The 27926-nt window shown below is 44.0% G+C and overlaps 1 protein-coding gene across 3 annotated transcripts in view; it reads right to left on the bottom strand.

Moving 5' to 3' along the window:
• Positions 1-2989: 2989 nt before the first annotated feature.
• LRIG2 (leucine rich repeats and immunoglobulin like domains 2) overlaps positions 2990-27926 on the bottom strand; it is a 123368-nt gene continuing 98431 nt past the window's right edge. For 2 of the 3 annotated variants that reach the window (XM_059928095.1, XM_059928085.1), the window contains 2 exons: positions 26332-26537; positions 24595-24839 (listed from right to left, as the gene is read on the bottom strand). Coding sequence is in view for 1 of the 3 variants with exons in the window: in XM_059928085.1 (XP_059784068.1) it covers positions 26524-26537 (14 nt within the window). In the remaining 2 variants the exon portion in view is untranslated. Of the gene's footprint in view, positions 3017-24594; positions 24840-26331; positions 26538-27926 lie in introns of those variants that run through there. The other variant, XM_059928104.1, reaches the window with a different exon arrangement.

The following is a 27926-nucleotide window of genomic DNA, read 5'->3' as shown; positions in this document are numbered from 1 at the left end:
GGAAATATACCATGATTATGGTCCTCCTCTCCTCTCCTCTCCCTCCTGCCTTTCCTAAGGCACTGGTTCTGCTCAGGTAATGACAGCTTTTGACATCTATTTCAGCTGCCATTTGGCCGCATCAAGTCACATCACCCTTGCTGCTCCAAAATCATCACATCCTGGCCTCTCAAAATCCAGTCTGAATTCCTGCCTAGGCCATGCTCACCCTCACTCTGCGGGCCTGGCCTGCAGTTTCCATTCGGCCCACGCTGCTCAGCGTATCTGCGTTTTTCAAGCAGCCTCCGCCGTGATTGCTCACCCCTCCCTCCACCAGGTGTATAGGACACTGTCATTTGAGCACCTGCTCCTCTCACCCTAGCAGTGGGGAACCAGCCTACTCAGATATGTCTCATTCATTCATTCATTTTATACCTTGCCTTGCTCTGCAACGAACAAAGATGTAAGAAAATAGCAAGCATCAACAGGACCGCCACATCCAGTTGTGCAGGGTGTTCACTGCCCAAAAGCACCCACTGAGGCGGAAATCGGGGACTGAAATCCAGTCCATTATATGCTCTCCAAGCCATGCAGCCCAGCACAGGCTACACCTGCCCAGAGAAGGCTTCTTTTTCTAGTGTGCACAAAGTCTTCCATGTGCCACAGTGAGAATTAAAAGTAGAATGAAAGACAAAAGAGCGAAACAAGGCTGAGAACAAAGGGCAGCCAGGTCGTTAAGATGTGAAAGCCCCCAGGGGCAGACATGTTCAAATCCTTGCCCAAGTGTGTCCCCCAGGCAACAGAGGGCCATAAATATGTCCAAGACATATCCAGGAGCTAAAACAAAGAGAAAGGGTAACCTCTGTCACTCCACGGGGAAAGATAAAAAGGATTTTCAAGAACACATGTCACACTGCCTTGTGCTCTGGCTACCATGGCCTCATTTCTAGATGTGCTCTAACTGGAGAGTCTAATCAGGTGAAACAAATGCTTAAGAAGGGAAAGGCAGCACCCTCTCCTTCCCCCAAGTTGAAGAGGCAGCACCACTAGCTCATGTGAATATACTTACACTGGCAAATGCTTGTTCCTGGGCACTGGCCCCGCCGCACCAGCATACCATCCAGGTAAGCCTGGGACTATGGTGTTTTCTTGGATATTTCCCTTTGCACATTCCTGTTTCTGACTCTGATGTGAACTCTGTGGGTGGAGAGAATAGGAAATGGATTCTGTAAGGCTACAAGACTCTCAAACCTGAAAAATAAAGATCAGTGGCGGACTTCCCTGGTGGCACAGTGGTTAAGAATCCGCCTGCCAATGCAGGGGACACGGGTTCGAGCCCTGGTCCGGGAAGATCCCACATGCAGCGGAGCAACTAAGCCCGTGCACCACAGCTACTGAGCCTGCGCTCTAGAGCCCGCGAGCCACAACTACTGAGCCCACGTGCCACAACTACTGAAGCCCACACACCTAGAGCCCATGCTCCGCAACAAGAGAAGCAACCGCAGTGAGAAGCCCGCGCACCGCAACGAAGAGTAGCCCCCGCTCACGGCAGCTAGAGAAAGCCTGCACGCAGCAAAGAAGACCCAACGCAGCCAAAGATAAAAAAATAAATAAAAAGATCAGTGGCAATCCCTAGCCCTTCCATGCCTGATCCTACTTACTGGCTTCCCTACATTTGGCAAAACAATTAAAAAGGGCTTTGGCTTTAAGATCTGAGAGTCAATACTGCATCGTGCATCTCACCCTAGCTGACCCACATTTTACTGACACACTGGTAACTCAGAACTACTGAGGAATTTAACTCACCAATGGGACCAAGAAAGAACTGTAACCTCTGCTTACTGGCCCAAGAGTCTCAGATTAAGAATTTTATAAACATTTTGCTTTGCTTAGTATGTGTAATGCCTGGGAAGACTCTTACAGTAAACCAAATGATGGTTCACCTCAAGGCCACATCATATAAGGCCCATTCGCACAAGATTATATTAACAAATGTGATCCACAAAATGGCAAAATCTAACATTAATTCAGCGAGTGTTTCAGGAAGGTGATATAGCCATTCACCTGCCACCCCACTGGTGGATGTGTCTGGCTTCGTGGGTGGGAGCTGGGGATTAGGGAGGGTCACATAGGCCACCTTGCTGGAGCCTGTCCCAGGATCTCTGTCTTGTAACTTCTGGGGGCCTGCAGGCCACCCAGCAGCTCCCACCCGTGTGCTGGCCACCTGCCAGCCCTCAAAACCCCAGAGCCACCTCTAGCTTCAGAAGAGCCTTTTCATTTCTGTCAGGTACTGTCTCAACATCTCTGAGTTTAACTTATAAAATGAGAATAATACTCCCTACCCCATACAATTCTTTTGAGGTTTGTTTTGAGATAATATATGCCAAGCACTTAAAGTACCTGGCACATGAACAGATCCTCAACAAACTATAATCATCATCAATCTTAGGAGAAACAAAGGGATAGACTCTAGGGGTTACTAGTCTATCTCCTCTCCTTGGTGTTCCTTCTCTGGGTTAACTAGCATCGCAGAAGCTAAAGCAGAAAGCGGACCTCTTCTTGCGTGCCATACACTGCACCTGGGTTAGGCCTATGTGCTGAACACTTGCAATGAAGACTGCTTTGTATTCACATCACTGTGGGACTAGAGGCTGAACACGGCCTGGAGAAAGGTGCCCAGCTCTTGACCTCGATAAGCTGGTGAGTCTCCTGGAATAGTATACCTTCATCAATAATAAAAGGCTCTTTATACAGATAGGGCATAAAACACATAGCCACTTTTTTTTTTTAATCTGCTTCAAAGGACAAGCAGCAACCTTTAGGAAGGTGCAATTTGACAGCAACACAAACAAAAACATTAAAGAAAGAATAATCGTCAGGCTCCTGTCTAAACCCCCATGCTGTGTCACATAGCAGGGAGAGAAACCCAAGCTGTCAGGCTTACGTAGGAGAGGAGAAACAATTCAAGTACCTTGTGCAAAAGGAAACAGAGAATACTGCAGATCAAATGTTCAGGGGGTGATTCTGTTTACTGCCTCTGAAAATTGAGTTAGAAAAGCTTCATTAAGACCTTGGAGGCAGAATGGGCACTCATTTTGCAAGCCTAAACAAAAGCGAAGATTGGAGGAGAAGCCATCCCCCTCGGTGGCTCTTGAGCCCCAGTCCCAAACCAAACCCAAACGTAAACTGTTATTATCACTGGCGAGATAATCCCTGAGTGATTTTGGTCCCCATACTCTGCCCATAATTAGTTTCATAAGAATCAGGGCTCCAGCCAGGGGGAAACATGATAGGCTGAGCATGAGAAAGGCAGACTATCTCCAGGGAGGCTTGGTACAAACCCTGCTGCAACAGTCAGGATTTTCTTTCCATTGCAAGTGGCAGAAACCCACTTCAAAGGAGCATAGGCAGAATAGGAGATTTATTGGCTCCTGTGAAGAGATGGATTCAAGGGCTCAAACTTTGTCTTTAAGGTTCCCTTTACCTTTACATCTCTCAGCTGTGTTTCTCTTTGCACATTGGCTTTATTTTCTCCAGATGATGAGCCTTCCTATGCCCCTGTATGCTGGTGGAGATGGCTGAATAGAGCTCCAGAATTATCAGTAGGGCTTATTAGCCAAGAGGAGGGCACAGCCACTCTCCTCTGGCTTCCATATCAATGCCTGAAGCAGATTCTGATTGGCTGTGCTTGTCAAGTGCCGACCCCTGTGCCAATCCCTGGTGTCAAGGGTGAGCGGTCTATTCTCACTGGCCAGACTGAGGACAGGTACCTCCCTGCGTTGGGGGAGGTGAGGGCAGCCCCACCTGAATCTCATATAATGGAGGAAAGAGTGGTTTTATTTTTAGGAGAAGTGGGAGGATAAGTTGGGCAAGCAAAAACAACACAAGTCCTCTACTTGTGATCAATAGGAGAACTCCATTTTGGGGGCCGGGGTGCAAATTGATACAACTAGATCCTCTCTCTGCTAGAATAAATTCTAGATATTTCCAAAGAGGGCAAATCGATTGGCCTTAAATTGGAATCCAGGTTTCCATGATGAGGACTGAACCCTCTCCTACCCACACCACCTTGGAAGCCCAGGGACCCAGAGTGACTGCAATGTTGGGAGGATGGGCTTCCATGCCACTCAGGGATGGCTTGCTGGTAACCCGGGCATGTCTCTTCCTTACCTCACTAAAAGGCCAAAATAACATAACAGGCCCAGACAGCCTGATTGCCTGACAGGCCCCTCCTCTGCTTTGCTTTACCTTTGGCTTGTAGTGCCCACAGAAGTGCACTCCCAGCTCCTGACACCGCCATAGGCTCACTCTCCCACTTGTGGGTCAAGCAATGTGTTTACTATACAAGTCATACCCTCCTTCCACTCCCTAGCATGGCCCCAGGCACCAAGGATGTACTTAATAAATGTTTATTGAGGCCCCTTTCCAGAAGGTGAGAGTAAATACTTTTGAAAAATGACTTGGTCTCCCTACTGGTAGTTTATCCTTCAGCTGATGAGAGCTCCTTATAAGACCTGGATGGGGTGTTCCAGAAGACACTCGTACAAGTAAAAAGAGACAAATACCCACAGCCCACACACACCTGTTTCCCCCTGAGTTAGAAGCTCTTAAGTACTGACAACTCCTTTCCTACAAAAAAGCATCCCAAACCCAAAGGGAAGACAGCTCATTTATTTGCTGAACAAGACAGGAGGCAGCCCAGCCTAAGAAGATTCTGGCCCTGCAGCATTAGGGAGTAAGCCCAGAGTTCTGGCAGGTATTTCTGACTGCCTCTTGCCTTGATGCCATAATAGAAAATGATCAGCAGGGCTATTTCCTACTGTGTCCTAAAGGTCCATCATGGGCAGTCCTGGATGGGGCCAGAAAAATATTTATATTGCACTGTTATGGGCTGAATCTACCCAAAATTGATATGTTGACGTCCTAAACCCCCATATCTCAGAATGTATGTATTTGGAGACAGGGTCTTTAAAGAAGTAATTAAGTTAAAATGAGGTCATTGAGAGTGGGCTCGAATCCAATATGACTGGTGTCCTTATAGTAAGAGGAGGAGATTAGGACACAGACAACACAAGAGGGAAGATAAGGTGAAGATACAGAGAGAAGGTGGCCATCTATAAACCAAGGAGAGAGGCCTCAGAAGAAATCAGTGCTTAATCCGACACCTAATCTCAGACTTCTGGCCTCCAGAATTATGAGAAAATAAATTTGTTGTTTAAACTACCCAGTCCATGGTATCTTGTTTTGGCAGCCCTAGCAAACTAATACATATGCTTTACAATTTACAAAGCTTTTTTCTCATACCTGAGCTCACTTAATTTTCACAACAATCCAGGTGACTGGAGAGTATTATCCTCATTTTATTGATGAAATACTGAGCCTAAGAAGCTATTAGCCTAAAGTCATACTGCTAATGAGTGGCAGAGCCTTGGCTTAAATCCAGAGTTTCTGACTCCAGACCCCATGTTCTTTCCAACAGACTTGCTCTCTATTTTCAAAGTGCTTGGTGCCATTGTTGTCATATGTTTTTCTGCCCATGAGCCATTTAGAGACGGGTTACAATCAGTCCCCCTTAATCTGGAGAGTGGCTGAGTGATTCACTCCGGTTTACACAATAAGTTGGTGGCAGGAATGGTGTTAAAGCAGCTCCTGAAATTCTGGGTCATTGTTAAGTAATGATTTCTTATTTCTCCTGCCCACTCAGCCAAATCCAAAGAGTCAAGAGCTTTGGGGCAGGGTGGCTTTGTTCCCGGATCAGAACGGTAACTGTCTGCACCTCTAACGCCTACTTCAGGTGAGCCTGCTGTAGGCAATCCTGGAATTCAGAGGCTGAGCACCTGAGGGCTCCCCGTTGTTTACAGGCCTCAGTGCAAGGGCGGGATTGATTTGGCCCTTAAGGACCTGCTTTCATCAGTCACCACCTACTGGGAGGAGAATTGAACGGGGCTCATCTGGGGTTTGCTTTCAACTGAAAATAGTCGTCTTTTCCTGAGAATATTGATTGAAAAGTTGATATCAAAATAAGCAAAGAAGCCAGACTAGCAAATTCCAGTGGTTTGAGTTCTTTTTCCTTTTGGGGGTGGGGTAGAAGTGCATGATAGGCGCACACAGCAGGAAACGATATCAGAATACATAAAAGAAAGAGAAAATTGTACCCACAACCCTATCAATCACCCCAATTTTTTCTTTTGGTGTTCCTTTCTATCTTTGTCCATATGCGCATATAATTTTTACAGTTACACTCATGGCAAAGATGAGATTTTATATTTTCATTTAACATCATAATATAAGCATTTTCCCAAGTCACCACATAATCGTCACGATTATATTTTTTAATGGCGCATAGTATCACTTGAAGTGATGGAACCCTCATTTGCACGATCATTCTTTCCTTAGTCATTAGGCTGTTTGCAATTTTTCGCTTCAAATGATGCATTCCTTTGCAGACTGCAGAAAAGCAGCAGATTCTTGATTTAACTGGGAGTCTTCTGGTATCAAACAGTGGCTCCATTTACAGGTGGGTATCCAGGAGTCGCCCCGAGGCCACGGTGATGATGGAGCGGTCAACATGGAGGAAAGCCTGGGTGGGGAGGGCGGGCTGGGAGCCAGCGAGCTAGAGCCGGGCTTGATCATGCCTTTTCCCACCCAGACTTGCCTGCCTCTCAGGGACCCCTGGCAGCTACTCAGCTAGCACTGAGTAGGAAGCAGCCTGTGAACACAGCGGGTAAACGACAGAGGGTCCCATTTCAGCTACTGCAAGAAGCAAAACCAACACGCTACCTGGGGAGGTTCTGTGCCTTCAGCCCTTCCCAGGCCGCTGAGCACTGGGTCTCCTGAGAATAAACACTCAGGACACTTGGGGGACCTAACCGCTAATCCCAGGAGCCTGAGCAGAGGAGAAATGATGTATTTTGCTCATTTCATCAAGTTGCAATCTATCTGAGCCTGATCCTGGCATATTTTCTGCTCCCCTGAAACTCCTGCCTGAGAGGACAGAAGTCCCAGCACAAATGCAGCCGGGGCACAGCCCCTTTGGTCCTGCCCCGGCCAGAAATTCCTTCCAGCTCTTGGCACTCCTCCTCTCAGAGCTTCTTACCTGACCCCTTTGGGAAAAGACCCCAGTCGATGACTTTGGGAAATGGAAACAAGCAGGAAGGCAGAGGACGTTCCCATTGCATTTAAAGTCAGCTCCATTTGGAGGCAATTCATTCAGAACGCAAGCGTACTCATGCAGTCACTGCAGGCCAAGTTAGTTTACTGCCTCCTGGTTACAACAGTGGTCCCGTCCCCTTAGGACGAGTTGAGTTATGGAGTCCGGTGGCCAGGCAGAATCCTGTGGAATCTTCTCCATCATCCTCTTCATGGCCCATCTCAATGTCACTCAGGACTTGCCTGGACTAGTAATAGAAGAAGCCAACAATGACAGAGTATTTACTGCTAGGTACTGTGCAAAATGCTTTACGTAAATATCTCAAATAATCCTCACAACTCTGTGAAGAAAGGAGTATTATTACCCCCATTCTATGGATGAGAAATTCTATAGATGAGAAAAGGCGCAGAAAGGTCAAGTAACTAACCCCAAGTCACAGAGTAGGTAAGTGGTACTAGCTAAGACTCAGATTCAGGCAGTCTGACTTGACTGCACAAGCTCCCTGCTAGGGACACCGCCTCCTGCCAGCCTAGCTGCACCACAGTAATAATAAAAATAACTGAACCCTTAGTGAGTGCCAGGCACTTTGCTAAGGCATTTGCTTGCATTCCTTTAACTCTTGAATGAGGAAACAGAATCAGAGAGGTCAATTCACTTCCCCAAAGTCACATTTAGTAAGTGAATATGACAGGGACTATTTTCCTCTAAAATCCAATTTCTCCTTCTTGTAGAATAATAGACTCCCATTATTAGCTGAATATGTGGCCTCCTAGAATCAAGACTATTATTTGCCAGATTTTGTTGAAGCTAGGTGTGTCCCCGTGACTAAATCGTGGGTAACAAGATGTAAGCAAAAGTGGTAAGTGCAACTTCCTGGAAATGTCAGCCTTCTCTCCTTTCCTCCTTCCTGCTGGTGGAATGCTGACCTGAGAGCTGGAGCTGGAGGGGTGCCAGCTCGAGCTGTGACATGACCAAGGCCACAAAGAGCAGAGCCACAAGGTAGAAGGAACCTCGGTCCCCATGGCCTCCGTGGAACCAAATCAACTCAGCCACCTTGAGGTAACCACCCCTTGACTTTTTTACATGAAAGAGAAACATCCAACTTGGTTAAGCCATTATTTTGGGTTCCCTGTCATTTACAGTCAAACCAAGTCCTAATTAACATAGTGGTGGAGCTGGAACTTAAACCAGTTTGACTCCAAAGGCCAAAATTAACCAATTTGACATGCTGTTTCTACTGTACAACTCTATACCCACATTGGTTCATCTTATTATGATCAGTCTTCCACTCCCTTCATTTGAAGAATCATTCGATAAATATTTACCAAGTGCCAGGCTCTGAGCTAGAGAATAAACCAAGAATATAAATATGGATGATTTGGTCAGTGCCCTCGAGGAGTTGGCAGCCCATCTTGGAAGACATATGGCTAGGTAAATAAATAAAATACAGTGCAATGAGTCCTGTAATAGAGACATGAGCCAAATGCTGTGGGAGCACAAAGAGAGGAATGACTCACTGCCTGAGGGTCAGGGAAGATTTCACCAAAGTACAGCACATGAGCTGCACATGCTAAGTGGCTGCAAGAAAGTGCAAAGTGTCCTTGGTTTTCATACACCAGTACATGTAAACCACTGGCCTCCAATGACCAACCATCTTTTGTCTAGAAATGCAGCCCATTCTCCTTTCTCTGGAATTTTAGACTTGAATTCTTCAGCAGCGGAAACCCTTGTAGCCCCTTGGGAATTCAGACTGTTTTTGTTTGCTGGACCTGCAGCCATGAAGAAAAATGTATGTGGGAATCCTAAGGCCAACCCCCCTCACAACAAGGAAGAAAACGGAAGCAGGAAAAGGAAGGCCCTCAGGAGCAGGGCTGGATAAATAAAGATTCTTCAGCATAGCTGTGAAAGCCAGAATGAGTTCTGTCCGTAATTACTCTGTGCTCAGAAATGGTATTTCCAATGTGACCTTTCTACCTGCAATTCTAACGGTGGAGCTGCTGTCAGTGTTAATAAAGCCCAGACCCGGCTCTCCCTGACTGGAGCCAATTAGAATTACCCGGAGAGGGCAGCCAGGGCAGCCTCACTGCTAATGAGGGCAGCTGATGTGTTGGCATTGGCTCATTCACCCAGTGATGACGGGATGGGAAAGCTCATCCAGCCAAGCGGTCCCCTCTTCCCCCCTCCCACTGCCTCCAGTAACTCTGTTCAACTATTTCTTGAGCACCAGCTTTAAATCAAGGCAATGAGCTCTACTGGGGGAAAGAATATGTCCTGGATAATGAGGCTAAGCAACACTTTTCCTCACTCAGCCTATATTTATTAAGCAAACTGGAGCAGTACCCCCTTATCCGAGGGGGTATGTTCCAAAACCCCCAGTGGATGACTGAAACTGCAGGTAGTACCAAACCCTATATATACTATGCTTTTTTTCCTATACATGCATACCTATGAAAAAGCTTAATTTATGAATTAGCATAGTAAGAGATTAACAATAACTAATAATAAAATAGAGCAATTATAATGATATATTAGAATAAAAGTTATATGAACGTGGTCTCTCCCTCCCTCTCTTTCTCTCACTCAGAATATCTTATGGTACAATTTAATGCCTCTTCCACTTTAACTAAGCACTTATCACACACTGTGGCATTCACTTTTTTTTTTTAACTTTTTATTTTATATTGGGGTATAGCCGATTAACAATGTTGGGATACTTTCAGGTGCACAGAAAAGCGGCTCAGCCATACATATACATGTATCCATTCTCCCCCAAACTCCCCTCCCATCCAGGCTGTGTGGCATTAACTTTTGCAGTTTGAGGTTGGACAGCAAAACTAGCACGAATTTCTTTTCCTTCTTCACAATTTCACGGATAGAAGATTCATTCTTACCGTAGATCTTAGCAACCTCAGCATACGATTTTCTTCTTTCCTTAAGTGGCGAACTTTCACCTTTTCACTTAAAGCGCTTTGCAACTGCTCTTTGGCATAACCGAACTGCCGGCGTCACAACTCTCGCACTTTGGGGCCATGATTAAGTAAAATAAGGGTGACTTGAACACAAGCACTGCGATACTACAACAGTCGTGCTGATAACCGAGATGGCTACTAAGTGACTAATGGGCGGGGTATCCTGGATGAAGGGAAGGGACGATAAGCGTCTCCTCCTCACAGGAGGAGGCGGGATGAAGCAGGACACGCGAGACTTCATCACATTACTCAGAACGGCACGCAATTTAAAACTTACGAATTGTTTATTTCTGGAATTTTCCCTTTAATATTTTCAGACACGGCTGACTGCGGGGTAACTGAAACTGCAGAAAGCAAAAGGATAAGGTGGGGACTACTGTACTGTGTGCCAGGAGAGGTGCCAGGGACAATATGTAATAACAACTAAGATACAGAGGCAAATTTACCATGAAGTTAAAGAAGCTTAAGCGTTAGGTCCTCCCATTAGCACAAGTCCAGAAAGGGCTGCTAGCGATGTTGTTCACGTTTTGGTAAACTTTGCAAAAGTGAGCTATTTTAACCACACTTAGTTAAGAACTCTGTCTCTTTCCACTCAGACTCCGTCACATCTCCCTTAGTGTAGGATGACACTGAAGTGGCATTCATGGGATCTGGCTAAGGGCAAGTTAAGTTGGGGATACAACTGGGTTTGCATTTTGTGGGGTGGTTTGCAGTCACTTTTTAAATAAGTTTTTGCTAGCCATCTCAGTGTGGAAATGGCTTCCAGGGATCCTCCTATTGCCCATGGTACCTTCTCATCTGGCATGTGGCACTAAGGAGCAGGGCCAAAGTTCATATCAGATTTGAATGTGTCCTACGGAAACTGGCACTGGAAGTATGTGGGTGGGGAAAGAAACAAGATTTGAATTGCATAGAGCCAAAAGCTAGTCTATGGGAAAGTCTTCCAATTGTCAGATGTGTAAAATTTTAAATGCAGGATTCAGTTCTCACAGATACCTAGTCATATATAGTCGGAATATTCAGTAATACAGTTATGCAATTCTATGCTATACTTTTTTTTCTTTTTTGATGACAATTATGCCAAATAGGACTTATCAAAATATGTTTGTAGGGTATAAACTGTAGCAGTCCTACAAACAGCAAGTATGTCTGGTTTTATGCATGTTTTATGCATCCCGATCATCAATAATAAATCTAATTTTTACTATGCTGGAGGAAAGACTTACTTCTCTTTCCTTTCTCTATATAGCAAATATTACAAAACTGTTGTTATATAAAGAGGTGATAAAAGAGTATTCAGACAAAAAATGCAGCGGAAGAAAGTATTACAGCAGTGTGCTAGGCAGTTAATTAATAAAAACATTGTATTATTTTTCTGTATCTTGTGATATTTGTGAAAATTTTCAGCTTTAAAAGTCTTACAATTTATTGTCATTTCTTTTCTCAATCTAAATAAAGATCCACTTTCACACCTAATTTTGTTTTTGTAATTTTGTATTTTTCTTAAAGAGGGCCCTTCAAATTGTCTAAGTTTCAGGCCCCACCTACACCCCTGGAGCATATGGTCATGGTTTACTCCTTGTCATGGTCTCATGGGAAAACTCAACTGCCTCCCCCTGCTCATCATATATGTGATCACTGAATACCAGGTTCTGAGCTAGGGATGGGCACACAGTAGTAGATGAAGCAGATCTTGCACCTTCCTAGGTGTGGAGAGGGAGACACCGATATCAAATAAACTAAATCATACAGTATCCTGCAGGAGAGAATAAGAGGGCAAAACTTCTCATAGGAAATATTTTAGCTGAGACCGAAAGGGTAAGAGTTGGTCAGAAGAAGAATAAAAAAAGAACATGCCAAGCATAAAGAACAGCATGAGTAATTAAAGGCCCTGGGGTGGTAAGGGCTTGGTGCATGACAGGTAGTCAGTAAGTATCAAATTAATTTTTAAAATAAATATTACAATTTGTGCAGGGCCAGGGTGCTATGGGAACATGAAGGAGAGGCACTGAACCCTTGCCAAGGGCAGCAGCAGTGAAGGAATGAGGAATAAGCAAAAGTTAGTCAGATTAGAATTGACTTCCTGACTTTCAGGAGAAGAAACAGCATGTGCAAAGGCCCTGGGATTAGAGAGATATCAGAAAGCAGTTCTGTATGGCTAGACCATAGTGAGCTGGATTTAAGGAGGAAAGTTTGGCTGAGGGAAGGTGGAGAGGTAGAACTGGCAAGAAACGAGGCCAGACATGTAAACCAGAGCCAGACCATGAAAAAGCCTCATAAGCCATGGTAAGATGTTTGGACTTTATGTTGGTGAGGTGGTTTTAGGAAAGGAAATGACATGCTCAGATCAGCACGTGAGAAAGATTTGGTTGCCAGGTGGAGAGAAGACTGGATAGGGGCAGAGGCAGGAAGTCCAGGCACGAGGCTGTTAGAGAAATGCAAGAGAAGGTGGTGGCCAGAGGTAGTGGCAGTGGGGATGTGGAGAGGTAGACACATTCCTAGAGGAAGGTCGTGGTACCTGATGCAGTTTAGACGGACAAGGTAAAAGAATCACATCGGGGGCCGGTGCCAGGCTGGTTCCTAGTTCCACTTCCTTTGGGAAGCTAGCCAATCTCATGGGAGACAGGCTTCTTGTTTACAGTGGAGGGTTTCTTTCCAGTAGCAGGACTGCCTGTGTCCTGCTGGTCATCCTGTGCTGCATATCTTCTGTTCACCCCTCGGACCTTGCTCTCTGTTCTCTAACTTCTCACTGGGCTCGGCCAGTGGGAGCTGACAGAAGACTGGAGGGCAGGGGAGAAAGGTCACACTATTTATTCCTGGTGGCCTCCCTGAGAGGAGGACCCAGCCTAGTTATGCCCTTCAGTCTCTCTCGAGACAGCCTTCTCATCTCTACTCTTCCCCTTCCTGGTTTCGGTATTCACTTCCCTCCCCTTCACTTAGGACTTAAGGAGGTTACAGCTCCACTGACCAGCTGCGGAATCACCCCAACATCCCTGTGGTTCCCCCACGCCTCATCCACAACTTGGTAAGTTCTTTTAAATCAGAGCATGCCCCCGCAAGCCCGACAGCCAGTAAGACCAAGACCATGCCCTCAGCCCTTTTCCTGGTGACCAACCAGCATCTTCCTGGGCCCCCTGTCCCAGGCCAAGTCCTGCTCCTGCCCGCAGCCTGGAGTTGGGCTCTGATTCCTGGCTCTGACTTCCCGAGCACTGGGCCCTGCCCCGCTCAGCCCCTGTGGTCTTCCTCCAGCGCTGGGGAGACCTGAGGAGCCAGTTATCAAGTGACCAGTGACCAAGAACCCCCCTGCCTTCCCTGAGAAGGCTGACTACACCTGCCCAATTGTTGCTCTCAGACCCACCATCCTCTAGGCTCCCTGCTGACCTGTAATCTTCTTTATGTCTGTCGGGATGTATGTGTCTATGTCTCCAGTAATTTTGCCTGTTCCCCCCGCCCCCACCTGGGTGCAGGGACAGTGCCCTGTTCGCGCTTTACTCCAGCGCCCAGCCCAGTGCCTGGGACATAGTAGTTACTGGGTAGCTTTTCGTTGACCAACAGACCAACCGACTGGACTCCCGTCATCTGTTGACAGTCTTCCCCCAGATAAGATAGCACCATTGATTAGGCTGCAGGCTTCCCGGCTACAAATCTTTTCAGTCTTGCCTCCCACAGAGGTGTCTCTTCAGCATCGTGACTATTTCCAGCAACTCCTCAGTCATACATTTATAGTATTCTTGTGAGACACTCCCTGGGCCCAAGAAATGTCTTCGTTGGCCCTAAGCACTGATAAGTCCACAGGGACTGACTTCACGTGTGGTGTGACTTGTTATATCATAACCTTTCATATTAATTAAATCTCAGGGTTTGTTACAGAACATTTCAAAGTCTGCCTGTGTGTCTCCAACTAAATTATAAGCTCCCAGAGGGCAGAACCCATGTTTTATACCTCTTTAAGGTGGAGTTTAGGTGTAATGTGACTCAGGAAGAGGGATCTAGCGATCAATGTGGACTGTGGGGCTGAGGATGAGAGAGGAGGTTGGAGCCAGACACAGATTTGGGATGCAGCTGCCCAAGGGAGAGCTGATACTGGTGGGAGAAGGTATCACATCGCTTTGAAGAATGACCACCTTCGGGATGTGGGAGGAAATATACAGCGCAACAAAGGAAAAGACAGAATGATAGGGTTGTGGGAGGTCATGGGAATGTTGCTGACTCAAGTCGATGGGGAGGGGATGGGTCACCGGGACCAGAGGAGGCGGGAGTGAGGAGGGGCTGCTCCATATGTCAGCTGAGAAGCTGAAGGTGCCTTCTGGGCCCTCATGGTACAGTAGTGAGGGTGGACCACACTACAAGGAGGCAACGAGTGAGGAAACTAAGGCAGCGAGTGCAATTTCAAGAATTTGAGAAGGGAAGGGAAGAGAGGGCAGTCACAGGAAAGGGCAGCTTGCCACAAAGGAGGCATTCCATAAATATATCTGTTCATAAAAATGTGTAATCAAGGACTTCCCTGGTGGTCCAGTGGTTAAGAATCTGCCTGCCAATGCAGGGGACATGGGTTCCATCCCTCGTCCAGGAGGATCCCACATGTTGCAGAGCCACTAAGCCCATGTGCCACAACTACTGAGCCTGTGCTCTAGAGCCCACGAGCCACAACTACTGAAGCCCACATGCCTGGAGCCCCTGCTCCACAACGAGAAGCCACCGCAATGAGAAGCCCGCGCACTGCATTGAAGAGTAGCCCCTGCTCGCTGCAACTAGAGAAAGCTGTGCACAGCAACAAAGACCCAATGGAGCCATAACTAAATAAATAAATAAATGGGGGGAAAAAATGAAACTGTAAGTCTCTAAAAAATGAGACTAAGGCTTAACATGACCCAGAACATGTTTTTAAAAATTAAATTAAAAAGTTTAAAAATGTGTAATCATATGTATATTTGTTTTTATAACTATATTTGAATATATAGGAGAGATAGAAACAGATTGTGGGCAGAGGTGGAAGAACCATTCGCAATGGAGTGTTTGAAGATGGAGACAAGCTAGGTCTGAGTAGGAGAGCATGGGATGCAGGTGAGGCCTTAGACTTGGTCAAGAAATGGACATTCTTGGAAGAAAGGAATGACGGCATGCAGGGAGGGTAAAAGAAAAAAAAATGGATATTTTGCAGTGAAAGGACTGCTTCCCTAGCAAGTTTCCCAAAACATGAAACAACTCTGACTCTTTCTTATTTATGCAGAGGCATTTAGATGGATTTCAGAAGCTCTTGAGCCTCTTACAGAATGCAGGATTTCTGTCATTGGATTTAAAATGTCTACCCTAGAACATTATAGCTCTAGCCTGGACAGGGCATTTGAGGGCAAGCTCAGAAAAAGGAGGTAACACTATCAAAGAGTCCAGAAAACCAAAACGCCTCTTTCATTCCAAGCACGGAGGTCAGTAATAAAAAAGCGTTTAATCCACAGCTTGAATGCAAAGGTTAGAAGAAGAAAAAAAAGCAACCCTTAAACTAGATGATGCGCCCTCCTTTTTACAAGCCTGACAAAGCCTGACAAAGCAAGCAGGAGACAAATCCCATTTACAAGGACAGTAAAAGCTCGGACTCCTCTCTGACCCAAGCCCTCTCCATGCATCATAAATATTTCCATAGTCATAAATATCATTGATGAGAAGGCAGAAGGCTCTTAATAGGCTGCAACTTATTTCATGGTGGAGGAAGCTAGGAAAAATGCACTGAATAAGAAGAAGACAGGGTGAGAGATCTCCTGGGAGGAAATTAAAATAGAATCTTCTACTAGAATGATGCTCTATCTATGTGCTGACTTAAGCCAGGAAAGAACTAGCTGAAGACTCATTGTGAGAAGCATTTTCTCCCATTGGCCCAGGGCCTTTTCTATTTCAGAAATGCCAATTCCCTTCAAGCTGAGTTTTGTGGTGGTTGATTTCGTTGATGATTAGCCACCATAAGGAAAGAAGGGAGCTAACTAGCATTTATTAAAAATTCATAGAGCAGAAGCAAGAAGAACTACAACCCTGCAGCCTATGGAACAAAAACCACATTCACAGAAAGATAGACAAAATGAAAAGGCAGAGGGCTATGGACCAGATCAAGGAACAAGATAAAACCCCAGAAAAACAACTAAATGAAGTGGAGATAGGCAACCTTCCAGAAAAAGAATTCAGAATAATGATAGTGAAGATGATCCAGGACCTCGGAAAAAGAATGGAGACAAAGATCGAGAAGATGCAAGAAATGTTTAACAAAGATCTGGAAGAATTAAAGAACAAACCAACAGAGATGAACAACACAATAACTGAAATGAAAAATACACTAGAAGGAATCAATAGCAGAATAACTGAGGCAGAAGAACAGATAAGTGACCTGGAAGACAGAATGGTGGAATTCACTGCTGTGGAACAGAATAAAGAAAAAAGAATGAAAAGAAATGAAGACAGCCTAAGAGACCTCTGGGACAACATTAAACGCAACAACATTCGCATTATAGGGGTCGCAGAAGGAGAAGAGAGAGAAAGGACCCGAGAAAATATTTGAAGAGATTATAGTCGAAAACTTCCCTGACGTGGGAAAGGAAATAGCCACCCAAGTCCACGAAGCGCAGAGAGTCCCATACAGGATAAACCCAAGGAGAAATGCGCTGAGACACATAGTAATCAAATTGGCAAAAATTAAAGAAAAATTATTGAAAGCAGCAAGGGAAAAATGACAAATTACATACAAGGGAACTCCCATAAGGTTAACAGCTGATTTCTCAGCAGAAACTCTACAAGCCAGAAGGGAGTGGCATGATATACTTAAAGTGATGAAAGGGAAGAACCTACAACCAAGATTACTCTACCCGGCAAGGATCTCATTTAGATTTGATGGAGAAATCAAAAGCTTTACAGACAAGCGAAAGGTAAGAGAATTCAGCACCACCAAACCAGCTCTACAACAAATGCTAAAGGAACTTCTCTAAGTGGGAAACACAAGAGAAGAAAAGGACCTACAAAAAAAAACCCATAATGATTAAGAAAATGGTAATAGGAACATACATATCAATAATTACCTTAAACGTGAATGGATTAAATGCTCCAACCGAAAGACACAGGCTCGCTGAATGGATACAAAAACAAGACCCATATATATGCTGTCTACAAGAGACCCACTTCAGACCTAGGGACACATACAGACTGAAAGTGAGGGGATGGAAAAAGATATTCCATGCAAATGGAAATCAAAAGAAAGCTGGAGTAGCAATACTCATATCAGATAAAATAGACTTTAAAATAAAGAATGTTACAAGAGGCAAGGAAGGACACTACATAACGGTCAAGGGATCAATCCAAGGAGATATAACAATTATAAATATATATGCATGCAACATAGGAGCACCTCAATACATAAGGCAACTGCTAACAGCTCTAAAAGAGGAAATCGACAGTAACACAATAATAGGGGAGACTTTGAAACCTCACTTACACCAATGAACAGATCATCCAGACAGAAAATTAATAAGGAAACAGAAGCTTTAAATGACACAAAAGACCAGATAGATTTAAATGATACTTAGAGGACATTCCATCCAAAAACAGCAGATTACACTTTCTTCTCAAGTGCGCACAGAACATTCTCCAGGATAGATCACACCTTGGGTCACAAATCAAACCTCAGTAAATTTAAGAAAATTGAAATCATATCAAGCATCTTTTCTGACCACAATGCTATGAGATTAGAAATCAATTACAGGGAAAACAACGTAAAAAACACAAACACATGGAGGCTAAACAATACGTTACTAAATAACCAAGAGATCACTGAAGAAATCAAAGAGGAAATCAAAAAATACTTAGAAACAAATGATAATGAAAACACGACAATCCAAAACCTTTGGGATGCAGCAAAAGCAGTTCTAAGAGGGAAGTTTATAGCAATACAAGCCTACCTCAAGAAACAAGCAAAATCTCAAACAATCTAACGTTACACCTAAAGGAACTAGAGAAAGAAGAACAAACAAAACCCAAAGTTAGCAGAAGGAAAGAAATCATAAAGATCAGAGCAGAAATAAATGAAATAGAAACAAAAAAAAAAATAGCAAAGATCAATAAAACTAAAAGCTGGTTCTTTGAGAAGATAAACAAAATTGATAAACCATTAGCCAGACTCATCAAGAAGAAGAGGGAGAGGACTCAAATCAATAACATTAGAAATGAAAAAGGAGAAGTTACAACAGACACTGCAGAAATACAAAGCATCCTAAGAGACTACTACAAGCAACTCTATGCCAATAAAATGGACAACCTGGAAGAAATGGACAAATTCTTAGAAAGGTATAACCTTCCAAGGCTGAACCAGGGAGAAATAGAAAATATGAACAGACCAATCACAAGTAATGAAGTTGAAACTGTGATTAAAAATCTTCCAACAAACAAAAGTCCAGGACCAGATGGCTTCACAGGTGAATTCCATCAAACATTTAGAGAAGAGCTAACACCCACCCTTCTCAAACTCTTCCAAAAAATTGCAGAGGAAGGAACACTCCCAAACTCATTCTCTGAAGCCACCATCACCCTGATACCAAAACCAGACAAAGATACTACAAAAAAAGAAAATCACAGACCAATATCACTGATGAATATAGATGCAAAAATCCTCAACAAAATACTAGCAAACAGAATACAACAACACATTAAAAGGATCATACACCATAATCAAGTGGGATTTATCCCAGGGATGCAAGGATTCTTCAGTATATGCAAATCAATCAATGTGATACACCATATTAACAAACTGAAGAATAAAAACCATACGATCATCTCAATAGATGCAGAAAAAGCTTTTGACAAAATTCAACACCCATTTATGATAAAAACTCTCCAGAAAGTGGGCATAGAGGGAACCTACCTCAACATAATAAAGGCCATATATGACAAACCCACAGCAAACATCATTCTCAATGGTGAAAAACTGAAAGCATTTCCTCTAAGATCAGGAACAAGACAAGGATGTCCACTCTCACCACTATTATTCAACATAGTTTTGGAAGTCCTAGCCATGGCAATCAGAGAAGAAAAAGAAATAAAAGGAATACAAATTGGAAAAGAAGAAGTAAAACTGTCACTGTTTGCAGATGACATGACACTATACATAGGGAATCCTAAAGATGCCACTAGAAAACTATTAAGCTAATCAATGAATTTGGTAAAGTTGCAGGATACAAAATTAATGCACAGAAGTCTCTTGCATTCCTATATACTAATGTTGAAAAATCTGAAAGAGGAATTAAGGAAACACTCCCATTTACCATTGCAACAAAAAGAATAAAATACCTAGGAATAAACCTACGTAGGGAGACAAAAGACCTGTATGTAGAAAACTATACAGTATGCAGAAAACTGTATATAGAAAACTATATACAGAAAACTGTATGCAGAATACTGATGAAAGAAATTAAAGATGATACCAACAGGGCTTCCCTGGTGGCGCAGTGGTTGAGAATCTGCCTGCCAATGCAGGGGACGCAGGTTCGAGCCCTGGTCTGGGAAGATCCCACATGCCGCGGAGCAACTCGGCCAGTGAGCCACAATTACTGAGCCTGCGCGTCTGGAGCCTGTGCTCGGCAAAGAGAGGCCGCGATAGTGAGAGGCCCGCGCACCGCGATGAAGAGTGGCCCCCGCTTGCCACAACTAGAGAAAGCCCTTGCACAGAAACGAAGACCCAACACAGCCATACATACATACATACATACATAAATGAATAAAAAGAATGTAAGCAGACAAGAATAGCATTAAAAAAAAAAAAAAAAAGATGATACCAACAGATGGAGAGATATACCATGATCTTAGATTGGAAGAATCAATATTGTGAAAATGACTATACTACCCAAAGCAATCTACAGATTCAATGCAGTCCCTATCAAATTACCCATGGCATTTTTTACAGAACTAGAACAAAAAATCTTAAAATTTGTATGGAGACACAAAAGACCCCAAATAGCCAAAACAGTCTTGAGGGGAAAAAGCGGAGCTGGAGGAATCAGACTCCCTGACTTCAGACTATACTGCAAAGCTACAGTAATCAAGACAATATGGTACTGGCACAAAAACAGAAATATAGATCAATGGAACAGGATAGAAAGCCCAGAGATAAACCCACGCACCTATGGTCAACTAATCTATGACAAAGGAGGCAAGGATATACAATGGAGAAAAGACAATCTCTTCAATAAGTAGTGCTGGGAAAACTGGACAGTTACAGGTAAAAGAATGAAATTAGAACACTCCCTAACACCATACACAAAAATAAACTCAAAATGGATTAGAGACCTAAATGTAAGACCAGGCACCATAAAACTCTTAGAGGAAAACATAGGAAGAATACTGTTTGACATAAATCACAGCAAGATCTTTTTTGTTCCACCTCCTAGAGTAATGGAAATAAAAACAAAAATAAACAAATGGGACCTAATGAAACTTAAAAGCTTTTGCACAGCAAAAGAAACCATAAACACGACGAAAAGACAGCCCTCAGAATGGGAGAAAATATTTGCAAACGAATCATCAGACAAAGGATTAATCTCTAAAATATATAAACAGCTCATGCAGCTCAATATTAAAAAAGCAAACAACCCAATCCAAAAATGGGCAGAAGACCTAAAAGACATTTCTCCAAAGAAGACATACAGATGGCCAAGAAGCACATGAAAAGCGCTCAACATCACTAATTATTAGAGAAATGCAAATCAAAACTACAATGAGGTATCACCTCACACCAGTTAGAATGGGCATCATCAGAAAATCTACAAACAACACATGCTGGAGAGGGTGTGGAGAAAAGGGAACCCTCTTGCACCGTTGGTGGGAATGTAAATTGACACAGCCACTGTGGAGAACAGTATGGAGGTTCCTTAAAGAATTAAAAATAGAATTACCATATGACCCAGCAATCCCACTACTGGGCATATACACAGAGAAAACCATAATTTAAAAAGACACATGCACTGCAATGTTCATTGCAGCACTATTTACGATAGCCAGGTCATGGAAGCAACCTAAATGCCCATCGACAGACGAATGGATAAAGAAGATGTGGTACATATACACAATGGAATATTACTCAGCCATAAAAAGGAACAAAATTGGGTCATTTGTAGAGACGTGGATGCATCCAGAGACTATCATACAGAGTGAAGTAAGTAAGAAAGAGAAAAACAAATATCATATATTAACACATATATGTGGAACCTAGAAAATGGTACAGATGAACTGGTTTGCAGAACAGAAATTGAGACACAGATGTAGAGAACAAATGTATGAACAACAAAGGGGGAAAGCAGCAGGGGGTGGGGGTGGCGGTGGGATGAATTGGGAGATTGGGATTGACATGTATACACTGATGTGTATAAAATGGATGACTAATAAGAAAATAAATAAATAAACATTAAAAAAAATTCATAGCAGGATTTTTAAAAAATTCATAGCAGGATAATTGACAAACAAATTGTAGTATATTCATACAAAGGAATACTATTCAGCAACAAAAAAGATGGACCACTAATCACACACCATCATGGATGGGTTTCAAAAACATTATGCTGAGTGAAAGGAGCCTTATGTAAAAGAGTACATACTATATAATTCCATTTATATGATGCTCTCTAATAGGTAATTAAGGGTGGGCAAAAAATCCAAACCATGGTTGCCTCTATGGCTCAGGGAAGAGATATGGGAAAGGGTGTGAGGGAACTTTCTGTGGTGATAGAAGTGTTCTCTACATCTTGATGGGAGTTTGGATTACACAGGCACTTGCATTTGTCAAAACTCAGTGAAAGTACCCTTAAGATTTGTGTATTCCATTGTATCTAAATTTTACCTCAAATGAAAAAACTAAACAAAGATTGAGCTCTAGTTAATGATATGCATGCTTAAGTAATTAGGGGAAAGTGTTCTGATATCTGCAAATTACACTGAAATGCACCACTAAAATAAAATAGATTGATGGGTGGATAGATGGATAAACGTGTGAGAAAGCAATTTTAGTAAAATGTTAATGGTAGAATTTAGGTGGCTGGTAGACAGCTGTTCCCTGTAAAATTCTTGCCACTTTGCTATGTGTTTGAAAAATTTTGCAATAAAATGTTAGAAACAAGAGTAATGTGATTTTTTTTAAATAGCAAACATTTACTGAGTCCCTAGGTGTGCCAGGTACTTTACATACATTTTCCCAATCCTCATACTATCCTGATTTTACAGACCAGAAGGTTAACATTCAGAGAAACACAGTTTCAGGGTCAGGGACGTTTCTTTGCCCTTCTTTTACGCTTGCCCTCCAGATGCAGGCTCTGGCACTTGTAGTTGGGTAACAAACACTGTCTTCTGCAGCTGCTGCCTCTGAGACTTCATCCTCAGCCTTGGCTTCTGATTAACCACTAAGGTGAAGAAAAGTCCTCAACCACCGATCAATCAACACTGTCACAAGTATTAATTGAACACCTACTACATGTAAGGAATTCAAGGAAATATAAAACACGGTCTCTGCCTTCAAGAGGCTCCCAGAGTATTGAACCTAGCCTGAAGAACTGGACTCTCTGTGTGACTTTGGCACTAACTAGCTGTGTGACCTTGAACAAGTTACTTCAGCTCTTGGGCTTTATTCTCTTGATCTATGAAATAAGGGCTTGAAATAGACCATCCCTCAGGTTCCTGGCAACCCTCATGTTTCTGTGACTTTTGATCCATAGTAATTTTAAGGGTCGTCAGCAGGTCCAGATAGTGTTTGCCAAAGGAATACAGGTGAGGGAAATCCTTTGTGGGGGGGAGTGCAGAGAAGTCCCCAGGAAGTGGCGTCTAAGCAGTGCCCATGTGGATGGGGGAGGAGATGCAAACACGGGGCCTGAAGGGAGGACACACGGGGACTGTGAAGAGGGAGTGTGGCTGGAGAGGGGGTTATTTACCAGGAGCAGAGACAACACCGAGAAAACAGCTTGCACTTTAACTTCTGAGAAGCAGGATCGCACAAGAGGTGTTGGGCATGGGAAGTATGTGATAAGGTGGTATCTGAGGAAGATCAATCTATTTATTTTCAGTCATGGAAGAAAAGAGCAGCATAAATCATCACAAATGTCAGATCATTATAAAACCTTGTGGCAGACTGTAGAATACCCTTGATCTGTGACTTTCAAGCTATGATCTTGAGAACATTAGGGCTCCTGGGAAGCGAGGGGAAGCTGAGGGGAGGCAGGGTCCAGCACCCTCTCCCATTCCCGCCTTAACTGCAACAACACTGCTTTTATTGGTTTCATATATGGGCGTTCTAGATAAAACTTATTTTGAAATAATTCAACAGACTTCAACTGAACGACGTAAATTAATTACACAAATAAGCAGCCAGACAAAGTTGTCAGGAGGGGGTTGTTTGAGGATAAATAATTTGCTGGGCATATGCCTCACACAGCTCATTGAGATGACTCCACATTTCCACCTGCGAGGTGCCAGCTCTGACAAAAGCAAAGAGTCTTAGGAAGAGGGCAGATTTGGAAACGGCTGTGCCTATGCCCCAGGATGTTACTGAAATGTTTTCACTCTGTGCAACACACAGGTACAGTAGACTTTCAACTATTAAGCCCTGGGGGCGTGACTCAGGCCCAGTCGGGCTTCTGTCCTGACTTGATTGCCTCAGCAGGTCCCAGGGCCTCACTCGCTTGCCTCCCCTCCTGGTAGCTGCCTCCTCCCACCCCTCTCCCTGACTCTTAGTGATGTGTTACCCTAAACAAACACTCAAGAGCTTTTCACTCTGCAAAACTAGACCACGGTAACAAAAACAACAAACCTGGGGAAGTTGCACAGGTTCTAGATTCTTGCAGATATAATTTGGTTGGATCTCCTGGCTTTTGTCTTCTCTCCAGGAGATAATAGCTGAAAAATTCTGCCCTGCACATTTATTCTTGAATGGTCTCATCAGTGGTCCCTTCTTTCAGACCTGACTCTTAGATGCCCTCAGGCATAGCATTAGCCCTCCCCTTGTTTCAGGTGCTCCCTGACCCTCTGTCCCACAGAAAAAGGGCCTTCCTCAGAGCTGTGTTTTCACCCCGCTACTTTGTGCATGACCTTAATGCTATGCCCCCTGGTTATTTAATACTGCCTAAGAAGTCACCCAAAGTTTAGTGGCTTAAAAAAACCAATCGGGCTTCCCTGGTGGCACAGTGGTTAAGAATCTGCCTGCCAATGCAAGGGACACGGGTTCGAGCCCTGGTCTGGGAAGATCCCACATGCCGTGGAGCAATTAAGCCCACGCGCCACAACTACTGAGCCTGCGCGTCTACAGCCTGTGCTCTGCAACAAGAGAAGCCACGACAATGAGAAGCCCATGCTCCGCGATGAAGAGTAGCCCCCTCTCGCCGCAACTAGAGAAAGCCTGCACACAGAAACGAAAACCCAACACAGCCAAAAATAAATAAATTAATTAATTAATTTTTTTTAAAAAACCAATCATTTATTATCTCTCACAGTTTCTGTTGCTCAGGAATTTGGGAAGGACGCAGGGGGCAGTTCTGGCCCAGGGTCTCTCATGTGGTTGCAGTCATACGTCAGCTGGGGCTACAATCATCTGAAGGCTTGGCTGGGGCAGGAGGATCCACTTCCAAGGTGCTCACTCACCTGACTGCCAAACTGCTGCTGGCTGTGGTCAGGGGACTCAGTTCTTCTCCATGTGGGTCTCTCCATGTCACTGCTTGAGTGCCCTCATGGCATGGCAGCTGGCCTCCCCCCAGGCAAGAAACCAAGAGACCAAGTCAGATGCTGCAGTGACTTTTACAGCCTAGCCTTGAATGTCATACACTATCCCTCCTACCTTATTTACTAGTCACACAGTGACAGACCTGATTCAGTGTGAAAGAGGACCATGCAAGAAAGCAAGGATTACTGGAGGTCATCTTGGAGGCTGACCCACCACACTATAGAAAGGTCAGAAGAAGAGGACCAGACTCAAGCCATCAAATAGTTTACAACTTAGTTGGGGGTGGGGGAGAAATCTTATATACCTGTAATAGTAGGAGGAAGAAGAAGGAGGAGGAGGAGGAGGGAGAGGAGGGGAAGGGAGGAGGAGGAGGAGGAAGGAAGGAAGGAGGGGAGGGAGGAGAAAGAAAAAAAAAGCAGGCAGTACATGCCCTGGAATGCAAATTAGGTATGGAATAAGCAAGACAGATATAGTCTCTGCTCTCTTGAAGTTTGTAATCTAGAGGGAATGGCAGTTTTCGTGTAAATAAGTATAAATAATTGCACTTGGAATAAAATCCAATCTCCTTACCTTGTCCCTGCCTACTCTTTTCCTCTACTACTCATCTCCTTTCTCACTGAGCTTCAACCACACTGGCCTTTCCTCCATTCCTCCAAGAGACCAAGCTCCCACCTCCCACGGGGCCTTGCACTTGCTGTTCCCTGGAATGCTCTCCAGGTCTTTGCACAGCCAGCTCTTTCTGGCCATTCAGGTCTCTGCACTTAGCTGCCACCTGATCTTTTCTGGTTTTGTCATTCCCTTCCTCCAGCTAGAATGTAAGCTTCGTGAGAATAGAGACTTTGTTAAAAAAATCTTCCTCACTGCTGTGCCTCCAGATCTGGATAGCACTTGTTATGCGGTAAGTGATGAATAAATATCGTAATAATTAAATGAAGTGCCTGCTTTCTTTTTTTTTTTTTTTTAATAATTATGCTTTTTTTTTTTAAACCATCTTAATATGGTTTTTTTTTTTAAAGGCACAGGCCCTTTTTTTTTTTTTTTAAAGATTTATTGATCGATTGATTGATTGATTACTATGTTGGGTCTTCGTTTCTGTGCTAGGGCTTTCTCTAGTTGTGGCAAGCGGGGGCCACTCTTCATCGCGGTGCGCGGGCCTCTCACTATCGCAGCCTCTCTTGTTGCGGAGCACAGGCTCCAGACGCGCAGGCTCAGTAGTTGTGGCTCACGGGCCTAGTTGCTCCGTGGCATGTGGGATCTTCCCAGACCAGGGCTCGAACCCGTGTCCCCTGCATTGGCAGGCAGATTCTCAACCACTGCGCCACCAGGGAAGCCCGATGTGCCTGCTTTCTGACGAGGTTCTAAAACTGTATAAAATCTTCCTCTAGAATGTTGTAAACTTAAGCTCCCGCCCTGTCTCTTGTCCATCTTGCAATCCAAATCAAGGTTGGTGAATTGCAGGCCTACCTAGGATCTAACCTTGCTGACTCCTTGACTCTGATCAAATAGCATACCTCTGCCACACCTGATCTTCCACCACTTCTAGATTCAGTTGATCCAGCCCAGGCTGACTGCGTTATTTGTGTTTTCCCTTGGAGATGGGTCCTCAATTTCTGATTGCCTTTGCTTGGCTTCCTGAACAACTTCCCTCTCTCTCTCCTCCACGGGAAGGGCCATTCCAGCCTTGTTTGGCTGCACTTGTGTTTTCAGCTTTCCTGGGCTGAAATATCGAAAACAGTTGCTCATTAATATCCCAGCTTTCCTGCTTTTCAGGAGAAACAACATGACAAACAGAGACCCCATGCATATTTATTTTGAAAATATGGTTTTCAATTTGAGAGCAAATGGACACTGCCGGTCTGCAGGTCCTTTCACCTGCTGTGGCATGTGATTAGTGAGGTCTTTTCTCTCCGGGTGGTGGTGCCAGCTAATGGACTCATGCTCCCTCTGTATGTTTATTTATCTTCAGTTAATTAAAATTTTGCCAAGTCTTCCTCACTGCCCTTGTGCACAGCAAGGCCAAGTGTTGGCTTGTGGCACTGATCCGGCACTGATTGGCAGCCTGGGTGGGGGAGGCCATCCTATTAAATCTTAATCTAAGAGGGCAATCACGCCTGTGGGCTTCCATCCTTGGGGTTCTCCCGCTGGGAAGTCAAAATCGGTGCCAGAGCTCAGTGCCAGTGGCAACTCTCCCTGCCAGGTCTGAGTCAGCATCAGATGCAATTTTTTGGAACTGTTATTTGACAATAAATTTGAGAATTCTGGGAGATGTCTCTTAAAAACTGGAATGAATTACACGCACATCTACCTTAGAAGGGGGTGTTAACCATCATGTGAAACTGTATCTTATAAATGATGAATGAGCCAATTTGCCAACATTAATTTTGAAGTTATGGGTTAGGTTAAGACTAGCAAAGTATCCTGTACTTCGGATGTTATGAAACTGTGCCTCCACCAGGACTGGAGGAGGAGATTAAGAACTGAGTTGGCACTCAAGGCCTCCACTGCCCCATTTTTGGAAATGCCCACAAGTTCGCCTTCCCACCAGCCTCCTCCCTTCGGTCACTGTTAGTTGTGTGCTAGCTTTTGAATCATTTCAGCAGGTACCTTGTCTGACAAACTTGGAAGATAGGAAGAACACTCTGTTGTGAGTTGAAGTGTGTCCCCCAAAAAGATGAGTTGAAGTCCTAACCCCCAGGACCTGTGAATGTGACCTTATTGGAAAATAGGGTCTTTGCCGATGTGATTAGTTAAGATGAGGTCATACTGGATTGAGCAGGCCTGATCCAGTGACTGGTGTCCTTATAAGAAGAGATCACAGCAAGGTCCTACTGTAGAGCACAGGGAACTATGTTCAATATCTTGTAATAACTTATAATGGAAAAGAATATGAAAAAGAAATCACTTTGCTGTACGCCTAAAACAAACCCAACATGGTAAATCAACTATACTTCAATTTAAAAAAAAGAATAAGAAATAAAAAAGAAGAGATCACAGAGACGCACAGGGAGACCACCATGTGTGTGATGTCTGAGGCACGGACTGTAGTGATTCATCTACCAGCCAAAGTGTGCCAAGGATTGCCGGCAACACCAGAAGCTAGGAAGAA

This window comes from Balaenoptera ricei, chromosome 1 (genome assembly GCF_028023285.1).
Source record: "Balaenoptera ricei isolate mBalRic1 chromosome 1, mBalRic1.hap2, whole genome shotgun sequence".
NCBI classification, from domain to species: Eukaryota; Metazoa; Chordata; class Mammalia; order Artiodactyla; family Balaenopteridae; genus Balaenoptera; species Balaenoptera ricei.
The sequence above is the reverse complement of the archived record's forward strand: the minus strand, read 5'-3'. Positions and strand labels throughout refer to the sequence as shown.